Raw genomic sequence first — 16754 nt, forward strand, 5'->3', positions numbered from 1 at the left:
AAGGATGAAAAAATCAGCTTTGCGCCGTGGCGCATGGTCTAACAGGGTTGAGCTTATTCTCTTAATGAGTTATAGGTAGGGCCAGACGAAATCTGCGGATGTTTTTTACTATTTCTGCGAAGAATTTTGATAAAAATCTGCGAATTTCTGCGGAATTATTTTGGGAGTATCATAACTAAAACATTAATATGTGAAATAAAAAGTAATAACTTTTTAACTTTTATTTAATGTTTAAATTGCAAATCCAATTAGATCCACTTTATTTGGTAAACAAAGCAAGTCTCTCATAATATCTCTACTAAAAGACAAAAAATAGGACTTTACAAACTGCATTGTACATAAATCAGATGAACATTTTCATATTAGTCAATAATATTACTGTAATTAGTTAAAAAAAACTGAATACATTTTTATTTACACACATTCACTAAAGTAAATAAACAGAATTAATGATGGGCTAAAAATCTGCAGAAATCTGCGGAATTCTGCGGAAAATCTGCGCGCGCAGATTCCGTGTGGCCCTAACTATAGGTGTGTTTTGAGAATTAACCAATCAGAGTCTCATCTCCCATTCCCTTTAAGAGTCAGTTGTGTCGCGCCATGGCTCATTTGCTATTTACATGACAGACTTTGTAAGTGGAAAAATTAAACGCTTTACTAGAGGGAAAACAGTTAAACAGAGCATCTACAGCGTGAGAATAAGAGATGAGCCTCCACGTTATCTACTTTCACTTTCACTCTCGTGGATAGAGAATCGTGTTGTACGCACAAACATCCAATAGCCTATACGTAATTGATTTTGTTTGTTTAGCGTGAAGATTTGCTTCAAATCTATTTCTAAATTCCGTTCTAATTTTCAGCAAACAAATAAATCAGCAATACTAAAGGAGTGTTCAAAAAATTTATAAAAAACTCAAAAAAGTTACATCCTAATACACATGCTGTGCCCCATATGGTCTAAAACCTGACAGGTGGGCAAACCTAAGCTAGTTTTTAATAAAACAAATATAAATATACATATAATAAAAAATACTGCTAATAATAATAACATTATACAAAAGCAAATTGTCATGAATAAACTAAAAAAGCCCCCCGAGATGAAGAAGAAATGGAGGAGGTGGTTTTTATATTGATGTAGGCTAGAAAATAATAATATTTGTAATATTTTAATTCATTTTCATTTGTAATGGTATTTGCGTGTTGCTGTACATCCTGTGTAATAAGCAATGTTTAAGCGAGGCGCACAACTAAGGCGCTCTGCGCTGGACTTTAGACCAGCTTTGATCTTGTCTATTGTGCAGCCTATTATAGTTCCTCAAAATAGCAACGTGCCTTAACACGCCTCCTTTTTTAGACCAGAACGCCTATGGGCGCACATATGAACGCAAATGCATGTGCTATTTAAACAGCGTGGTGCAAAACGTCAAAATGAGCAAACAACTATTGCGTTGTGCCTTGCTCCGCATTGCGCTGGGTGTATGATAGGGCCCACAGTGTCATCCTGCAACTGTTTTGTAGCATATGAAATGTCCCAAACCCTGTTTTTAACTGTCCAAAATGGGGGGGAAAAGTTTTTACTTTCTGATAGTCAAAGAAAGTTAAAAAAAAAAATTCTGTTAAATATGCATAAAAAAAATTTGGGGAAAAGTGTTTTATGTAAATTCGGACCACGAGTCCACATACTTAGACATCACTTGTCTCTAAAAGTACATCATTTCAAAAGATGACACTTAGGTTTTTGTTCTAATTAGGTTCCAATAAGACCAAAAAGCAAAGAGAAATAAAAAATGCATGTAAAAAACACCTTGAGCCTTAAGAGAATACACTCTCAGAAAAAAATAAATTTTGTACCAAAAAAGGTATAAACCCTTGTCACAGTACCTTTTTATGTAACAGAATTGTACCTTAATGTAACGGAGGCCAGCTAGTAAGTGCTGTGCAGGTAAACCTCACTCCTCTGACCTCTAAAGGTGCTCTAGCGACAGACGCTAGAGGCCATGGTCTTAAGCCTTCTTGGTAGAGACACTGACTCCCGTGCGGTAGGTCGCAGGTTTGATACCAGCTCGGAGTGGGTTGGATGGCGTTGAACTGGCGGGGTTACATTAAGACAAAGAAACAAATTTGCACCATTGCAGTTGTACCTTTAAGGACATGATTTATACCACGGGAAAACCAAAATGTACCTTTTTAAAGCCTGCAGGTACAATATAGTGCCTTCATCAAAGGTACAAATCTGATCCATGAAGGAGCCACTACACTGACAAGACTCTTTGTATCCTAACAGTGTCAAATGTGTTCCTTCAAAAATTATTATTAAGCCATTTTGCTTCATCCAAAATGCGTCAATTTATTTTCAGTAAATATAAAACATCAATTACATTTATTAAACAATGTTTTTAAAAAAGTTTCTTTCATTGTAAATGCACCTTTTCCATTCCCAATAAAGAATAAAAAATACTTCAACATAAATTAAAAGATCTATGTTTTTGCTAAACATTTTACAACACTTTCCACAGAAACACATTCTCCCATCTACAATATAAAACTTTGTTTCGCCAATTTTCACATAAAACCTTCGTAATCATGTAAAAGTTAATTTCATTTACCAAATTTTAAGAGCAATAGAATTATGCAAAAGTATTGTAATGAAGTAGGGCCACTGGTTATGTAGGGGATGTTTTCTGATCTTGTGTTTGAAAAAGCACTAGCTGTTTATTCCTCATGCTGTTTCTCTTCAGGGTGGTCATTATCGTGACCTTTTGGCCTCCTGGAAGCATCTTTCCTCAGAGTGCTCACAGTGACGTGTGCAGCCGCTCATCCTTCTGTCTCTCTCTCTCTGTCTCTTCAGATGAGTTCTGGTTCTCTGACGGCTCTCTCGCCGACCGGGCCAAGTTCAGTGACCCGGGCCTCATGCCTCTGCCAGACACGGCCAGCGGACTCGACTGGTCACACCTCGTGGATGCAGCCAGAGCCTTCGAAGGTACAGCAGTGTGTGTGTGTGTGTGTGTGTGTGTGTGTGTGTGTGTGTGTGTGTGTGTGTATGTCAGAGATGATTCACAATGCTTTTTGAGCCACAAAATACACTCTTCTTCTATACTGACTACTCAGTTTATGTTTTCTGTATTTGAAGTGCACTATAGGGCAGCGCTTCCAACAGAGTAGTCCTGGCCCACAAGGGGGCCTCAGCGAGCTCTGTGGGGGGTTGCATCATATTTTAAAACATTTTTAGCAGTGGACAATTAGGAGAACAATCATCTTGCCTGAGTTTATCCCCTGGCCTCCACATAAAAGACAGAGGGCTCTATTTTGACGATCTAGGCGCAAAGTCTAAAGCGCAGGGCGCAAAAGCATTAAGGGCGTGTCCGAATCCACTTTTGCATTTTTAAGGACGTAAAAATCCGCTCTGCGGCGTGCCGCATGGTCTAACAGGGTTGAGCGTATTCTCTTAATGAGTTATAGAGCTCTATTTTGACGGTCCATGCGCAGAGCGCAAAACGCAGGGCGCAAACGCTTTCAGGGCGTGTCAGAACGCATTTTTGCTAACTTAATGACGGTAAAATTTGCTTTGCACCGTGGTGCATGGTCTAAAAGGGTTGAGTTTATTTTCTTAATGAGTTATAGGTGTGTTTTGAGAATAAACCAATTAGAGTCTCCTCTCCCATTCCCTTTAAGAGTCAGCTGCGTCGCGCCAAGAGCGCATTCGCTATTTACAGGACGCAAAGTAAGTCTAAGTGGAAAAACTGAGCATTTCACAAGCAAACAGTTTACATTTTTTTAACAGAAAACAGTTAAACAGAGCATCTACTGCGTGAGAATAAGAGATAATGGATCACTTTCGCTCTTGGATAGGGAAACCTTTACGCACAGACATCAATTAGTCTATAAATAATTAATTGCATTTGTTAAGCGCAAATATTCGTTTCAAAACTATTTCTAAATTCAGTTCTAATTTCCAGCAAACTAATAAATGAACAATAATAATGAAATGAGCTCAAAAACCTGAGTTATATCCTAAAACACATGCTGTGCCCCATATGGTCTAAAACCTGACAGGTGGGCAAATCTAAGCTTGTTTTTACTAAAACAAATATACATATGGATATAATAAATAATACTGCTAATAATAATAACATTATACAAAAGCAAATTGTTATGAATGAACTGAAAAAGCCTCCCGAGATGAAGAAGACATAAAAGCAGTGATTTTTCATATTTATGTAGGCTAGAAAATAATATGTTTTGTAATATTTTAATCCTTTATATTTATATTCTATATCTATTCTTATTATATCCTATATATATCCTTAATATTTACATTTTTTCATATGTAAAGATATTTGCCTATTGCTCTCTTGTGCGTATTAAGCAGTGCGTAAGCGAGGTGCAACTCTGTGCTGGAGTTTAGACCGGGTTTGTTTTGGTCTAATGAAAAATCTATTATAGTTTCTCAAAATAGCAACGCGCCAGCGGTCCGCCTCAGAACGCCTTCCTTTTTAGACCAGAACGCCTATGGGCGCACAAATGAGCGCTAATGCATTTGCTATTTAAACAGCGTAGCGCAACGCCTCAAAACGACTCTTGCGCCAAGCTGAAACTAGCAAACAAGTATTATTTTCCTTGCGCCACATTGCGCCGGGTGTATGATAGGGCCCATAGTTGTGTTTTGAGAATAAACCAATCAGTGTCTCGTCTCCTTTTCCCTTTAGGAGTCAGTTGTGTCGCGCCATGGTGCATTTGCTATTTACATGACATCATCATCTGAGCTTTTTCAGAGGCAGAATAATCTCATTGTATGTAAACTTGACTTTCAAGAAAAGTTATATTAGTTTCTCAAAAAATATCTATCATTATTCTTCTATTAAGCAGGACAAAATCAAATGTGATAATCCGAACTTAAAAGAGAAAAGTATAGTCACATTAACATCTGACTTTTTTAAATGGTTATGTGCCTTTTCATACAGCGTATGTACACTTCTGCTTTCAACTGTATATGAGATTATGAACATTAGTTCTGCTTTTTTAACACTTCTTCTTTTGGTGTTGTGCTCGCTGATGCAAATGGAGGGCAAATATGTTGTTTGCTATATTTATCTCTCAGTGTTTTTATGCAGCGTTATTCTGGGTCACAGAGAGACCTAGAAGAAAAGCATCTCCTCTAAAAGTGTAACTTTGTCTCCAAATATTGCATCAGTCTGTGTTTGTGAAGAAGTCTGGGTTTGTTTTATGAGGCCTGTGTTGGGTCAGTGGTCAATCTAAACATTAAGAATGATGATTTACTTCCTGATGCGTTTCTCCGCTTTAGAGGTTTTCCATTCAGGATGAGAAGTGATTATTATTTTTTTTGACATCAGTGTTTAGTATTGAAACATTAACAAATGTTTAATAAAATCAACATTTTATTATTTATATATGAAGGCTGCACAATATTGGCAAAATCTAAAATTGCAACGTTTTGTTTTTCTGCTATATATGCAGTGCATCAGGAAAGTATTGATAGCGCTTGTAGTGAAGACACTCCATTGATATTTTGGCGGTTTGCTTTGTGTCATTGTCCTACTGGAAGATGAACCGTCGCCCCAGACTGAGGTCAAGAGCACTCTGAAGCAGGTTTTCATTGGGGATGTCTCTGTACATCGCTGCATTCATCTTTCCCTCTATCCTGACTAGTCTTCCCGTTCCTGCTGCTGAAAAACATCCCCATGACATGATGCTAACACCATCATGCTTCACTGTAGGGATGGTATTAGCATGGTGATGAGCGCTGCCTGGTTTTCTCCAAACGTAACGCCTGGCATTCACTCCGAAGAGTTTCATTTGAGTTTTATCAGACCAGAGAGTTTAGTTTCTTATGGTCTGAGAGTCCTTCAGATGCCTTTTGGCAAATTCCAGTAGGGAGTTTCTTCCGTCTGGCCACTCCACCATACAGGCCTGATTGGTGGACTGCTGCACAGATGGTTGTCCTTCTGTAAGGTTCTCCTCTCTCCACAGAAGAACGCTGGAGCTCAGACAGAGTGACCATCGTGTTATTGATCACCTCCCTGACTAAGCCCCTTCTCCCCCGATCACTCAGCTTAGATGGCCGGCCAGCTGTAGGAAGAGTCCTGGTGGTTCAAACATCTTCCACTGATGATGGAGGCCGCTGTGCTCATTGGAATTTTCAGAGCAGCAGAAATGTTTCTGTAACCTTCCCTAGCCTTGTGCCTTGAGACAATCCTGTCTCGGAGGTCTACAGACAGTTCCTTTGTCTTCATGCTTGTTTTGTGCTTTGACATGGACTGTCAACCCTGGGACCTTAAAAAGCAGGTGTCACCAATCTCGTTCCTGGAGGTCTGGTGCCCTGCAGGGTTTAGCTCCAACTTGCCTCAACACACCTGCCTGAGTGTTTCAAGTATACCTAATAAGAGCTTGATTAGCTTGTTCAGGCGTGTCTGATTAGGGTTGGAGCTAAAATCTGCAGGACACCAGACCTTCAGGAGCAAGTTTGGTGATTCCTGTTATATAGACAGGTGAATGCCTTTTCAAATCATGCGCAATCAGCTGAATTGACCACAGGTGAACTCCAACGAAGCTGCTGAAACATCTCAAGAATGATCAGTGGAAACAGAATGTACCTGAGCTCAGTTTAGAGCTCCACGCCAAAGGCTGTGAATACAGATGCACATGTGATCTTTCAGCTTTTTTATTTTTAATAAATTTGCAACAAACTCTTTTTTCACATTGTCATTATTGGGGGATTGTGTGTAGAATGTTGAGGAAATAAACAAATCTAATCCATTTTGGAATAAAAATATGTGGAAAAAGTGAAGCGCTATCAATACATTCTGGAAGCATTTCGGATTTATTTTGTGTGCAGAGTTACTGAAGTTTGTCCTGCGCGCTTGCGGTTTTTTTAGTTACTTCTTTGGTTTGGTGCGTTAAGCCTGATTTATACTTCTGCGTCAGGTGACCGGCGTAACTCACGGCGCAGGCAACGCGCGCAGCTGTGCATTTATACTTCTGCGCGCTGTCTCTGTTGGTCTGCATTAACACTTTCGAAACACTAGTTGGCAGTGAGGTGTAAATGTTCCTCTGTGTCGAGTTTCTTCGCTTCTGTTTTGGTTTTCATGAACACTTCCTGGTTGTACAAGTGACTCAAACTCACTCATTTTGAGGCAAGAACCGGCGGACGTGCAAAAACTTTAACTATGAGGTAAATACAGAACAAATCTTTCCATCCGGAGCTCCTTCACGGGACTCCACACTTGTAAACAATCGCTCGCGCCATTCGCGCGGCTCCCGGTCCCGCCCAGACTCGTCAGCGCTACGAAGCCGACCAATCACAGAGCTTGCGCTACGCGTTGTTGCGACGTGTAGTTACATTTTTTGAGAGGTGCACGTCAGTGACGCCGATGGCCACGGCGAAGGGCTATGCGTCAGCTCCGTAGCATACGCCGGTGTTTGACGCAGAAGTATAAATCAGCCTTAAATCTGATCGTTACTATTATTCAAAAGAATGTAAAAAAAAGTTAAAATAAAAACGGATTTATTTTGTGAAAACAACAGTCCTAAATGTACTTCATCACGCTTATTACATGCCTATGTTTAGAAATTACACACAAAACATTGTTCTGAGACGTAGTTTATTAATCATTTAATTCAACACAAACCTGACAGAAACTACATGGCCTATTAAATCTAATAACACTAATAAGCAGAATCATTTTGGCCATCAGTGATTATGTTCACATCCATATGTATACGCTTGTCTCTCATGTTGCTGTTTTTAACTGTTTGGTGATCTTGTGGCTGAATAATACATTGGTTAGTGTATACTCCATTCAGCCGTTTTAATTTCTATCAGCTTTGCCTTTCATTAATGAATTAATAAATTATTAATAAAATAACATTTTAAAATACACACACAATTGCAAATGATCACACACACAATGGCCTCAGTTACATAAATTCACATGTGTTTTGTGTTTATTTTAGTGTTGTGTGATACATGGGGTAAACCACCTAGATGCTTCATCTCTTACATAAAAGATAGCTCTTAAATTTAAATTGATGCAGATTCCAAAACAAAATGTTTTTAATGACCCATTAATGCAAATTAAAATGATGTGTGCAGCCATGCCAGTGTTTTTTTTTGGGAGTTTGAATAGGTTGTGATGTTGTGTGTTCAGACCAGCGTGTGGCCTCGTTCTGCACCATGACAGACATGCAGAGAGCAGAAGCGCTGCAGATTTCTCGAGAACTCACCAGACGTGTGGCGGCGGCTGAAGGAGCAGCGCTGGAGTCTGGGTGAGTTTACACACACACACACACACACACACATACTCTGAGCATCTGTGTGGAGTCTGAAGTCTTCTGTGTCTGCAGAGATACGTCTCCTGCCACATTGACTGGCAAAGTCAACCAGCTGGAGGTGATCCTGAGACAGCTGCAGTACGACCTCAAGAAGGTGAATAACGGACGACTGCTGGACGATGCTTTACACCAACACTCCACCTGATTTACATTTTTTTTTTATTAATTCTTAAAAAAATAAAATAAAATAAAGTAAAAAAAAAAAAAAAAAAAATATATATATATATATATATATATATATATATATATATATATATATATATATTCTACATTTTAATTATAAAATTTGTAAGCATCAGACATGTTTTCATAAAAATAAAATACTATAATAATAAGTTTCCATACAACCAAAAACAGTTTAAAACATTAAAGAGAATTTGTAAAAATAAGTTTAGATTTTAATAAATTAGTTTGACATCTGTATATTTATATATTCGTTCATTTTTTTTTTGGCTTTGTCCCTTTATTAATCTGGGGTCGCCACAGCGGAATGAACCGCCAACTTATCCAGCAAGTTTTTACGCAGCGGATGCCCTTCCAGCTGCAACCCATCTCTGGGAAATGTGATTTTTTTAAATTTTGTAATTATGTTTAATAAAAGAAAATGTTTTTAAGACAGTACAAATTAAAACTACGTTTAATAGAATGACAATAATAGGGTATATGCCGAGCTAGTGCTGTTCCCATGCTGATACACTTCCGGTGACCTGTTATTGTGAACTTTTTTCCATTTTATATGGTTCCTTATACAGCATCGATGTTGTAATTTCCTTAAAATACATTTAGTTAAATAAACTTTTTAAGCATTATTAATAAGCATTTATTTAGTTGCTCAAGCGTTAAGCGAGACAAAATCGTTTACTCGCACGTGCCCGTCAGAATCGGCAGGCTAACGCAAAAGCTCCACTGAATATAATGGGGTAAAATAAATGCTCATATTATAAAGACATGGCGAGGGGAAATGTAATTTAATGCAGTGCTTCTTGTACAATCTGAGACCCACTTTAAATCGGATATCACTCAGCTAGTGGAGATCGCTGATTTTTAAAGAAAACAGACCTTGAACTTATCGAATTTTGCATTGGCATTCAATTCGCCGGAAGCGCTTAACCCAGGTTACTGGCAAATTAAAAGTCCTATTAGCATGCTTCGGCATATACCCTATTAAATAAATGATAAAATAATACATTTTAATTATTTTTATTCACACTCACCGGCCACTTTATTAGGTACCGGGTTGGACAACTTTTGCCTTCAGAACTGCCTTAATCCTATCGCGATGCTCAATTGGTACTAATGAACCCAAAGTGTGCCAAGAAAATCTCCCCCACACCATTACACCACCACCAGCAGCCTGAACCGTTAATAAGCAGGATGGATCCATGCTTTCATGTTGTTGAGGCCAAATTCTGACCCGACCATCCGAAAGTGTCAGCAGAAATGGAGACTCATCAGAGCAGGCAACGTTTCTCCAATCTTCTATTGTCCAGTTTTGGTGAGCCTGTGTGAATTGTAGCCTCAGTTTCCTGTTCTTAGCTGACAGGAGCGGCACCCGGTGTGGTCTTCTGCTGCTGTAGCCCATCCGCCTCAAGGTTGGACGTGTTGTGTGTTCAGAGATGCTCTTCTGCAGACCTCGCTTGTAACGAATGCTTATTTGAGTTACTGTTGCCTTTCTATTAGCTGGAGCCAGTCTGGCCATTCTCTGTAAACCCTAGAGATGGTTGTGCGTGAAAATCCCAGTAGATCAGCAGTTTCTGAAATACTCAGACCAGCCCGTCTGGCACCAACAACCATGCCAAGTCACTTAAATCACCTTTGTTCCTCATTCTGATCGGTTCAAACTGCAGCAGATCGTCTTGACCATGTCTACATGCCTAAATGCATTGAGTTGCTGCCATGTGATTGGCTAACTAGAAATTTGCATTAATAAGCAGTTGAACAGGTGTACCTATTAAAGTGGCCATAGAGTGAACAGATATATAGGAAGATAGATGTGTGTGTATAGATAAATAGATATGGATAAATTAATTGACGCACACACATGCATTTTAAAATTCAAAGCATCAGCCAAAAAAAAAAAAAAATTAATCTACTTAAATACACAAAACAGTGTGCATTGCTAATGTGTCTTCTCCTCCATGATCCTGAAGTGTTTCTTCTTGTGTGCAGGAGAAGGAGGATAAGGCGATCCTGCAGGTGGAGGTGCAGCATCTGCGTCAGGATAACATGCGTCTGCAGGAGGAGAGTCAGACAGCCGCTGCGCAGCTCCGCAAGTTCACTGACTGGTTCTTCCACACCATCGACAAGAAGCCTTGATGGAGACCCAGAATATCAGCCGTATCTGTGGAATGTAAGTACAGACTGGAGAATGTGCTAAACCGGGATCCTGGAGGCGGATTATGAATGTAGCGCTGCAAGACTTTCATCTTCTGCCTCCGTCATATAAAGCGGTACCTTCTTCACTCTCCTCACGTCCGCAGTTTTAGTGTCCCGAATCCGCAATAATCCGTGGCAGAAACGCTGGTTGTTGCGCCGAGAGCCTCCGGTTAATGGTTGTGTATTTAACACTGTTATTTAAGCTTATTTAACCTGATTTTCTGGACTGCATCAGGCTCGTTGAAGGCCTTACTGTGACGGCTGTAGTCTGCGTCTGAAATCAGAGATGTTTTGATTGATTATTGATGAGGATTTTGTGTCTGGTCTCCCTCATTCCAACATTTGGATGCTGCTAGATCAACACGTCGATGGTTTCTACGCTTTTACAAGATGTGTTTCTCTGTAAATGGGTTTCATGTAAAGATGCGACGTTGATTGGTTGGTTGCTTCTTTTTTTTTTTAATAAATGTAGTATGTAAAACGATGACGTCGTTTGTGGTTTTTTTCAGTGTTTTAGGTTTTAAATGAATGAGCAAATATTCATTGCTGTTTACATCTTTTGTGATTGAAAACATTTTAATTGAAGAATTATGCATGCAATAGTGTGCATCACGGTAATGTATTGCATTATACAGGGTGGGCCATTTATATGGATACGCCTTAATAAACTGGGAATGGTTGGAGATATTAACGTCCTGTTTGTGGCACATTAGTATATGTGAGGGGGCAAACTTTTCAAGACGGGGGGTGACCATGGTGGCCATTTTGAAGTCGGCCATCTTGGATCCAACCTTTGTTTTTTCAATAGGAAGAGGGTCATGTGACACATCAAACTTATTGAGAATTTCACAAGAAAAACAATGGTGTAAATGGTTTTAACATAACTTTATTCTTTCATGAGTTATTTACAAGTTTCTGAATACTTATAAAATGTGTTCAGTGTGCTGCCCATTGTGGTGGATTGTCAATGCAACCCTCTTTTACTCCTCTTCACACACTGATAGTAATACTGCTGGAGAAATGCCAGTACAGGCTTCCAATATCCATAGTTTTAGGTGCTGCACATCTTGTATCTTCACACCATATTATATTATATATATAAATAACTAGAGGTCATTATTTATTTCTCTTACAACTGGAATCAACGACAAGACTTTTGTAGGTTAGTGTATATATGAGCAATATCACACTTGTAGCAGTGCGATATTGCTGTATATCGCACTGGTGGGAGGCGTGCCCCCACCAGTCCCAATATACAGCCATATCACACTGCTATGAGTGTGATATTGCATTTATACAACAGTTTGACGGCATAATTGAGTATATAAAAACTAAATCAAACATAGAGAGTCTCAAAAACCCTTTTGTATGAGGAACTACTTTCTTCCACATTGGATTTAAATCATAAGCTGACAGTTTAACAGTTGAGCGTGCATCTTTTAAACTTTAGATCTGTAGTGTCTGCTCTCTGCTGGCTGTATGTGGGCGGAGTAATACACAAAGGGTAAAGAGGCTGTAGGATTTCTGATATTGCAGAATATCGCACGGCTATCAGCCAATCAGGTTTGAGATATATATTCTGTCAGTTCTGTCTGGTTCTCGAATCTGATTGGCTGATAGCTGTGACATATTTAAGTAATCAGCACCCGTACAGCCTCTTTACCCTTTGTGTATTACAAACGCACGCCTCCCACCAGTGAGTTATTTTTTATTATTGAAAACACATTATTTTTTTATTATTGTTGTTATTATTATTGTTGTTGTTATCATTATTATTAACATTATTATTGTTTTTATTATTTTTATTATTATTATCAATGTTATTATTATCATTTTTATTTTTATTAGTATTATTAATATTATCATTTTTATTATTATTATTATTATTGTTATTATTTTTATTAGTATTATTTTTTAAGATTTATTTATTAGATTTTTTTGAAAGTTAACAAACAGAAGTAAAAAGTAAAAAGAGACAATAACAGTACAAACAGAAATATATATATATATATATATATATATATATATATATATATATATATATATATATATATATATATATATATATATGTAACAGTACAACATTGATAAATAAATAAATAAATAAATAAACCACACTATAACCCTCATATTGTGCGACACACAGTATATGACATGCATAAACAGTATATGATGTGCATAAATCAATTTTCAAATTGAGCATATAAACAGGTTTGTACGAGACGTTGAGGTTGACAGCATGGTGTATTAAGTAAAATAAACAGTAATAATAAAATAAAATAAACAAATAGAAAAAAATAGAAAAGAAATTTTAAAAAAAGCGAGAGAAAAGGGAAAATGTATTAAACTAAATAGGCTGGGGGGTGGCACATTCTTAACTTGTGGTTTTATGTCAAGAAAAAGTTGTATGTTTGTGGTTTATCAGCAGCACTGATACTCAACTGGAAGCACAGATCAAAACAAAAATGCAAGAATGGCAACCATTCACTCCACAGTAATTGCCTTAAGTCTCAGAGATTTGACATGTTCCAAAAAAGGCAACCAAATATTAGAAAATTTGACCACTGAACCTCGAAGACTATGTTTAATTTTTTCTAATTTAACAAAAAATAAGGCATCTTTAATCCACTGAGTATGGGATGGGGGTTGAGGATACTTCCACTGCAACAAAATGCACCGCCTAGCTAATAATGACAGAAAAGCTATTAATTCAGAAAAATAAAATGGTATTATTTTTATTATTAATATTATTTTTTTTTCATTATATTATTATTATTATTATCATTATTATTATTATTATTACTAACAAAAAGAAAATATCAAATATGTCTATTTCTTGCTAAATTAAATGCAAATATAATTTATGGCATTATGATCATGATAATTTTCACCTTAGCAGTAAAACAGATGCTAAATGTATCTGTAAATGCTGAGTGGAGTCAAGACATCTTTATTTCTGTTGCTCTTTTTACAATGTCAATAGTGTCAAACTAGATGGGAAGGAAACGCATTATTTTAGATCGCGGAACATATTGAGCATATATAATTGTGCATATGTGATGTTGTGGGGAAGTGTGTTTCCTCATGATCTGCTGTCTGTAACTCAAACCTCTGCTTGTTTCTGATTTGATGGACTTTCTGATGACTCTGACATTTCCTGCAGCTCTGCACAAGCACACAATTATTGTTGCCAGGGGGTTTTGTTGCCATGGAAGCAGCAGCAGCATCATCATCATATTGCAGAATAAGTTCATATCTGATGGATGCTTTATATCAGAGCTTCAGCTGCAGGAGAGAGGGAAAATTCAGATGAACATTTACATTTATCACTCCTTGTTTGAAGTCAAAATTATTTGCCCTTCTGTGATTTTATTTTATTTTTTCTCATTCAAATATTTCCCAAATGATGTTGAACAGATTCAGGAATTTTTCACAGTATTTTCTATTATATTTTTTCTTCTAGAGAAAGTCTTATTTGTTTTATTTCAGCTAGAAATAAAACAGGCCTGCGGCCTTGTGCCAACGCACGCCTCCCGCCAGTGCCGATATACAGCCATATCGCACTGCTACTCGTGTGATATTGCTCATATACAAACCCGATTCCAAAAAAGTTGGGACACTGTACCAATTGTGAATAAAATCTGAATGCAATGATGTGGAAGCTCCAAATTTCAATATTTTATTCAGTATAGAACATAGATGACATGTCAAATGTTTGAACTGCGAAAATGTATAATTTTAAGGGGAAAATAAGTTGATTTTATATTTCATGCCAACAACACATTTCAAAAAAGTTGGGACAAGACCATGTTTACCACTGTGAGGCATCCCCTTTTCTTTTTACAACTGTCTGCAAACGTCTGGGAACTGAGGAGACAAGTTGCTCAAGTTTAGGAATAGGAATGTTCTCCCATTCTTGTCTAATACAGGCTTCTAGGTGTTCGACTGTCTTAGGTCTTCTTTGTCGCATCTTCCTCTTTATGATGTGCCAAATGTTTTCTATGGGTGAAAGATCTGGACTGCAGGCTGGCCAATTCACTACCTTGATCCTTCTTCTACGCATCCATGATGTTGTAATTGATGCAGTATGTGGTCTGGCATTGTCATGTTGGAAAATGCAAGGTCTTCCCTGAAAGAGACGACGTCTGGATGGGAGCATATGTTGTTCTAGAACTTGGATATACCTTTCAGCATTGATGGTGCCTTTCCAGATGTGTAAACTGCCCATGCCACATGCACTCATGCAACCCCATACCATCAGAGATGCGGGCTTCTGAACTGAGCGCTGATAACAACTTGGGTTGTCCCTGTCCTCTTTAGTCCGGATCACATGGCGTCCCAGTTTTCCAAAAAGAACTTCAAATTTTGATTCGTCTGACCACAGAACAGTTTTCCACTTTCCCACAGTCCATTTTAAATGAGCCTTGGCCCAGAGAAAACGCCTGCGCTTCTGGATCATGTTTAAATATGGCTTCTTTTTTGACCTATAGACTCTTAGCTGGCAACGGCGAATGGCACGGTGGATTGTGTTCACCAACAATGTTTTGTGGAAGTAGTCCTGAGCCCATATTGTGATTTCCATTATAGTAGCATTCCTGTTTGTGATGCAGTGGCGTCTTAAGGCCCAAAGATCACGGGCATCCAGTATGGTTTTCCGGCCTTGACCCTTACGCACAGAGATTGTTCCAGATTCTCTGAATCTTTGAATGATATTATGCACTGTAGATGGTGATAACTTCAAACTCAGCAATTTTTCGCTGAGAAACTCCTTTCTGATATTGCTCCACTATTTTTTGGCGCAGCATTGGCGAAATTGGTGATCCTCTGGCCATCTTAACCTCTAAGAGACACTGCCACTCTGAGAGGCTCTTTTTATACTCAATCATGTTGCCAATTGACCTAATAAGTGGTAAATTGGTCCTCCAGCTGTTTCTAATACGTACATTTGACTTTTCTAGCCTGTTATTGCTACCTGTCCCAACTTTTTTGGAATGTGTAGCTGTCTTGAAATCCAAAATGAGCCAACATTTGGCCTGAAATTTTAATTGTTAATGTTATCTATATTCTATTGTAAATAAAATGTAAGTTCATGAGATTTGTAAATTATTGCATTCCTTTTTAATTCACAATTTGTACAGTGTCCTAACTTTTTTGGAATCGGGTTTGTATATATATATATATATATATATAGTGTAACTAACTCAACACTGATGGAGACTGCTGTTCTGCACATGTGTTGGAGATCTGCGTTCACTGCTGAGGGATTACGCATGTGTCATTTATAGGCCACTAATAATATTTGCAGAGAGCCAGACAGGAAGTGGAGATGTGACACATTGTGCGATGTAGGAAGTGGTTGTTGAGTCAATGTGACAAGCAGATGCCTCACCCGTTCCCACTGAATAACATGCACTCGAAATACTGGGAACCCAATCCAAAAAAAGTTAGCAGCTGTCTTTTTTTGGTGGTAGTTATTTTGTCATGTGAATGGCACGATAGCTCAGTGATAAGTAAGCACTGTCGCCTCACAGCAAGAAAGTTGCTGGTTCGAGTCCCGGCTGGGTCAGTTGGCATTTCTGTGTGGAGTTTGCATGTTCTCCCCGTGTTGGTGTGGGTTTCCTCCGGGTGCTCCGGTTTCCCCCATGCACAGTCCAAACACATGCGCTATAGGGGAATTGATTAACTGAATTGGCCGTGGTGTGTGAATGAGATGTTTCCCAGTGCTGGGTTGTAGCTGGAAGGGCATCCACTGTGTAAAACACATGCTGGAATAGTTGGCGGTTCATCCCACTTGGCAACCCCAGATAAATAAGGGACTAAGCTGAAGGAAAACGAATGAATGAATGTTTGTTGATTTATGTTTTCCTCTGTTGTAAGTCACTTTGGATAGGAGCGTTTGCTTAATGCACAAAATGTAAACGTCCTTCAAATGTGTTTAACTCTCAATTCACAGGAAATATTTGAGCAAACTTCAATCTAACTGAGGTAAGCAGGAGAAAAACAAAAGCATGTTATTGACTTTACAGAGA

General features: G+C 38.3%; 1 protein-coding gene across 13 annotated transcripts in view; it reads left to right on the forward strand.

Moving 5' to 3' along the window:
* The window catches only part of LOC100331556 (signal induced proliferation associated 1 like 2), an 823625-nt gene that overhangs the window by 277142 nt on the left and 529729 nt on the right, over positions 1 to 16754 (forward strand). For 12 of the 13 annotated variants that reach the window (XM_073920327.1, XM_073920319.1, XM_073920321.1 and 9 more), the window contains 4 exons: positions 2849 to 2980; positions 8166 to 8283; positions 8362 to 8443; positions 10519 to 11209. The exons of the other annotated variant lie outside the window; for it this stretch is intronic. In XM_073920327.1, coding sequence (XP_073776428.1) covers positions 2849 to 2980; positions 8166 to 8283; positions 8362 to 8443; positions 10519 to 10665 — 479 coding nt within the window. In that variant the 3' untranslated portion in view covers positions 10666 to 11209. Of the gene's footprint in view, positions 1 to 2848; positions 2981 to 8165; positions 8284 to 8361; positions 8444 to 10518; positions 11210 to 16754 lie in introns of those variants that run through there. 13 annotated transcript variants of the gene reach the window in all.

Source organism: Danio rerio, chromosome 13, assembly GCF_049306965.1.
Source record: "Danio rerio strain Tuebingen ecotype United States chromosome 13, GRCz12tu, whole genome shotgun sequence".
NCBI classification, from domain to species: Eukaryota; Metazoa; Chordata; class Actinopteri; order Cypriniformes; family Danionidae; genus Danio; species Danio rerio.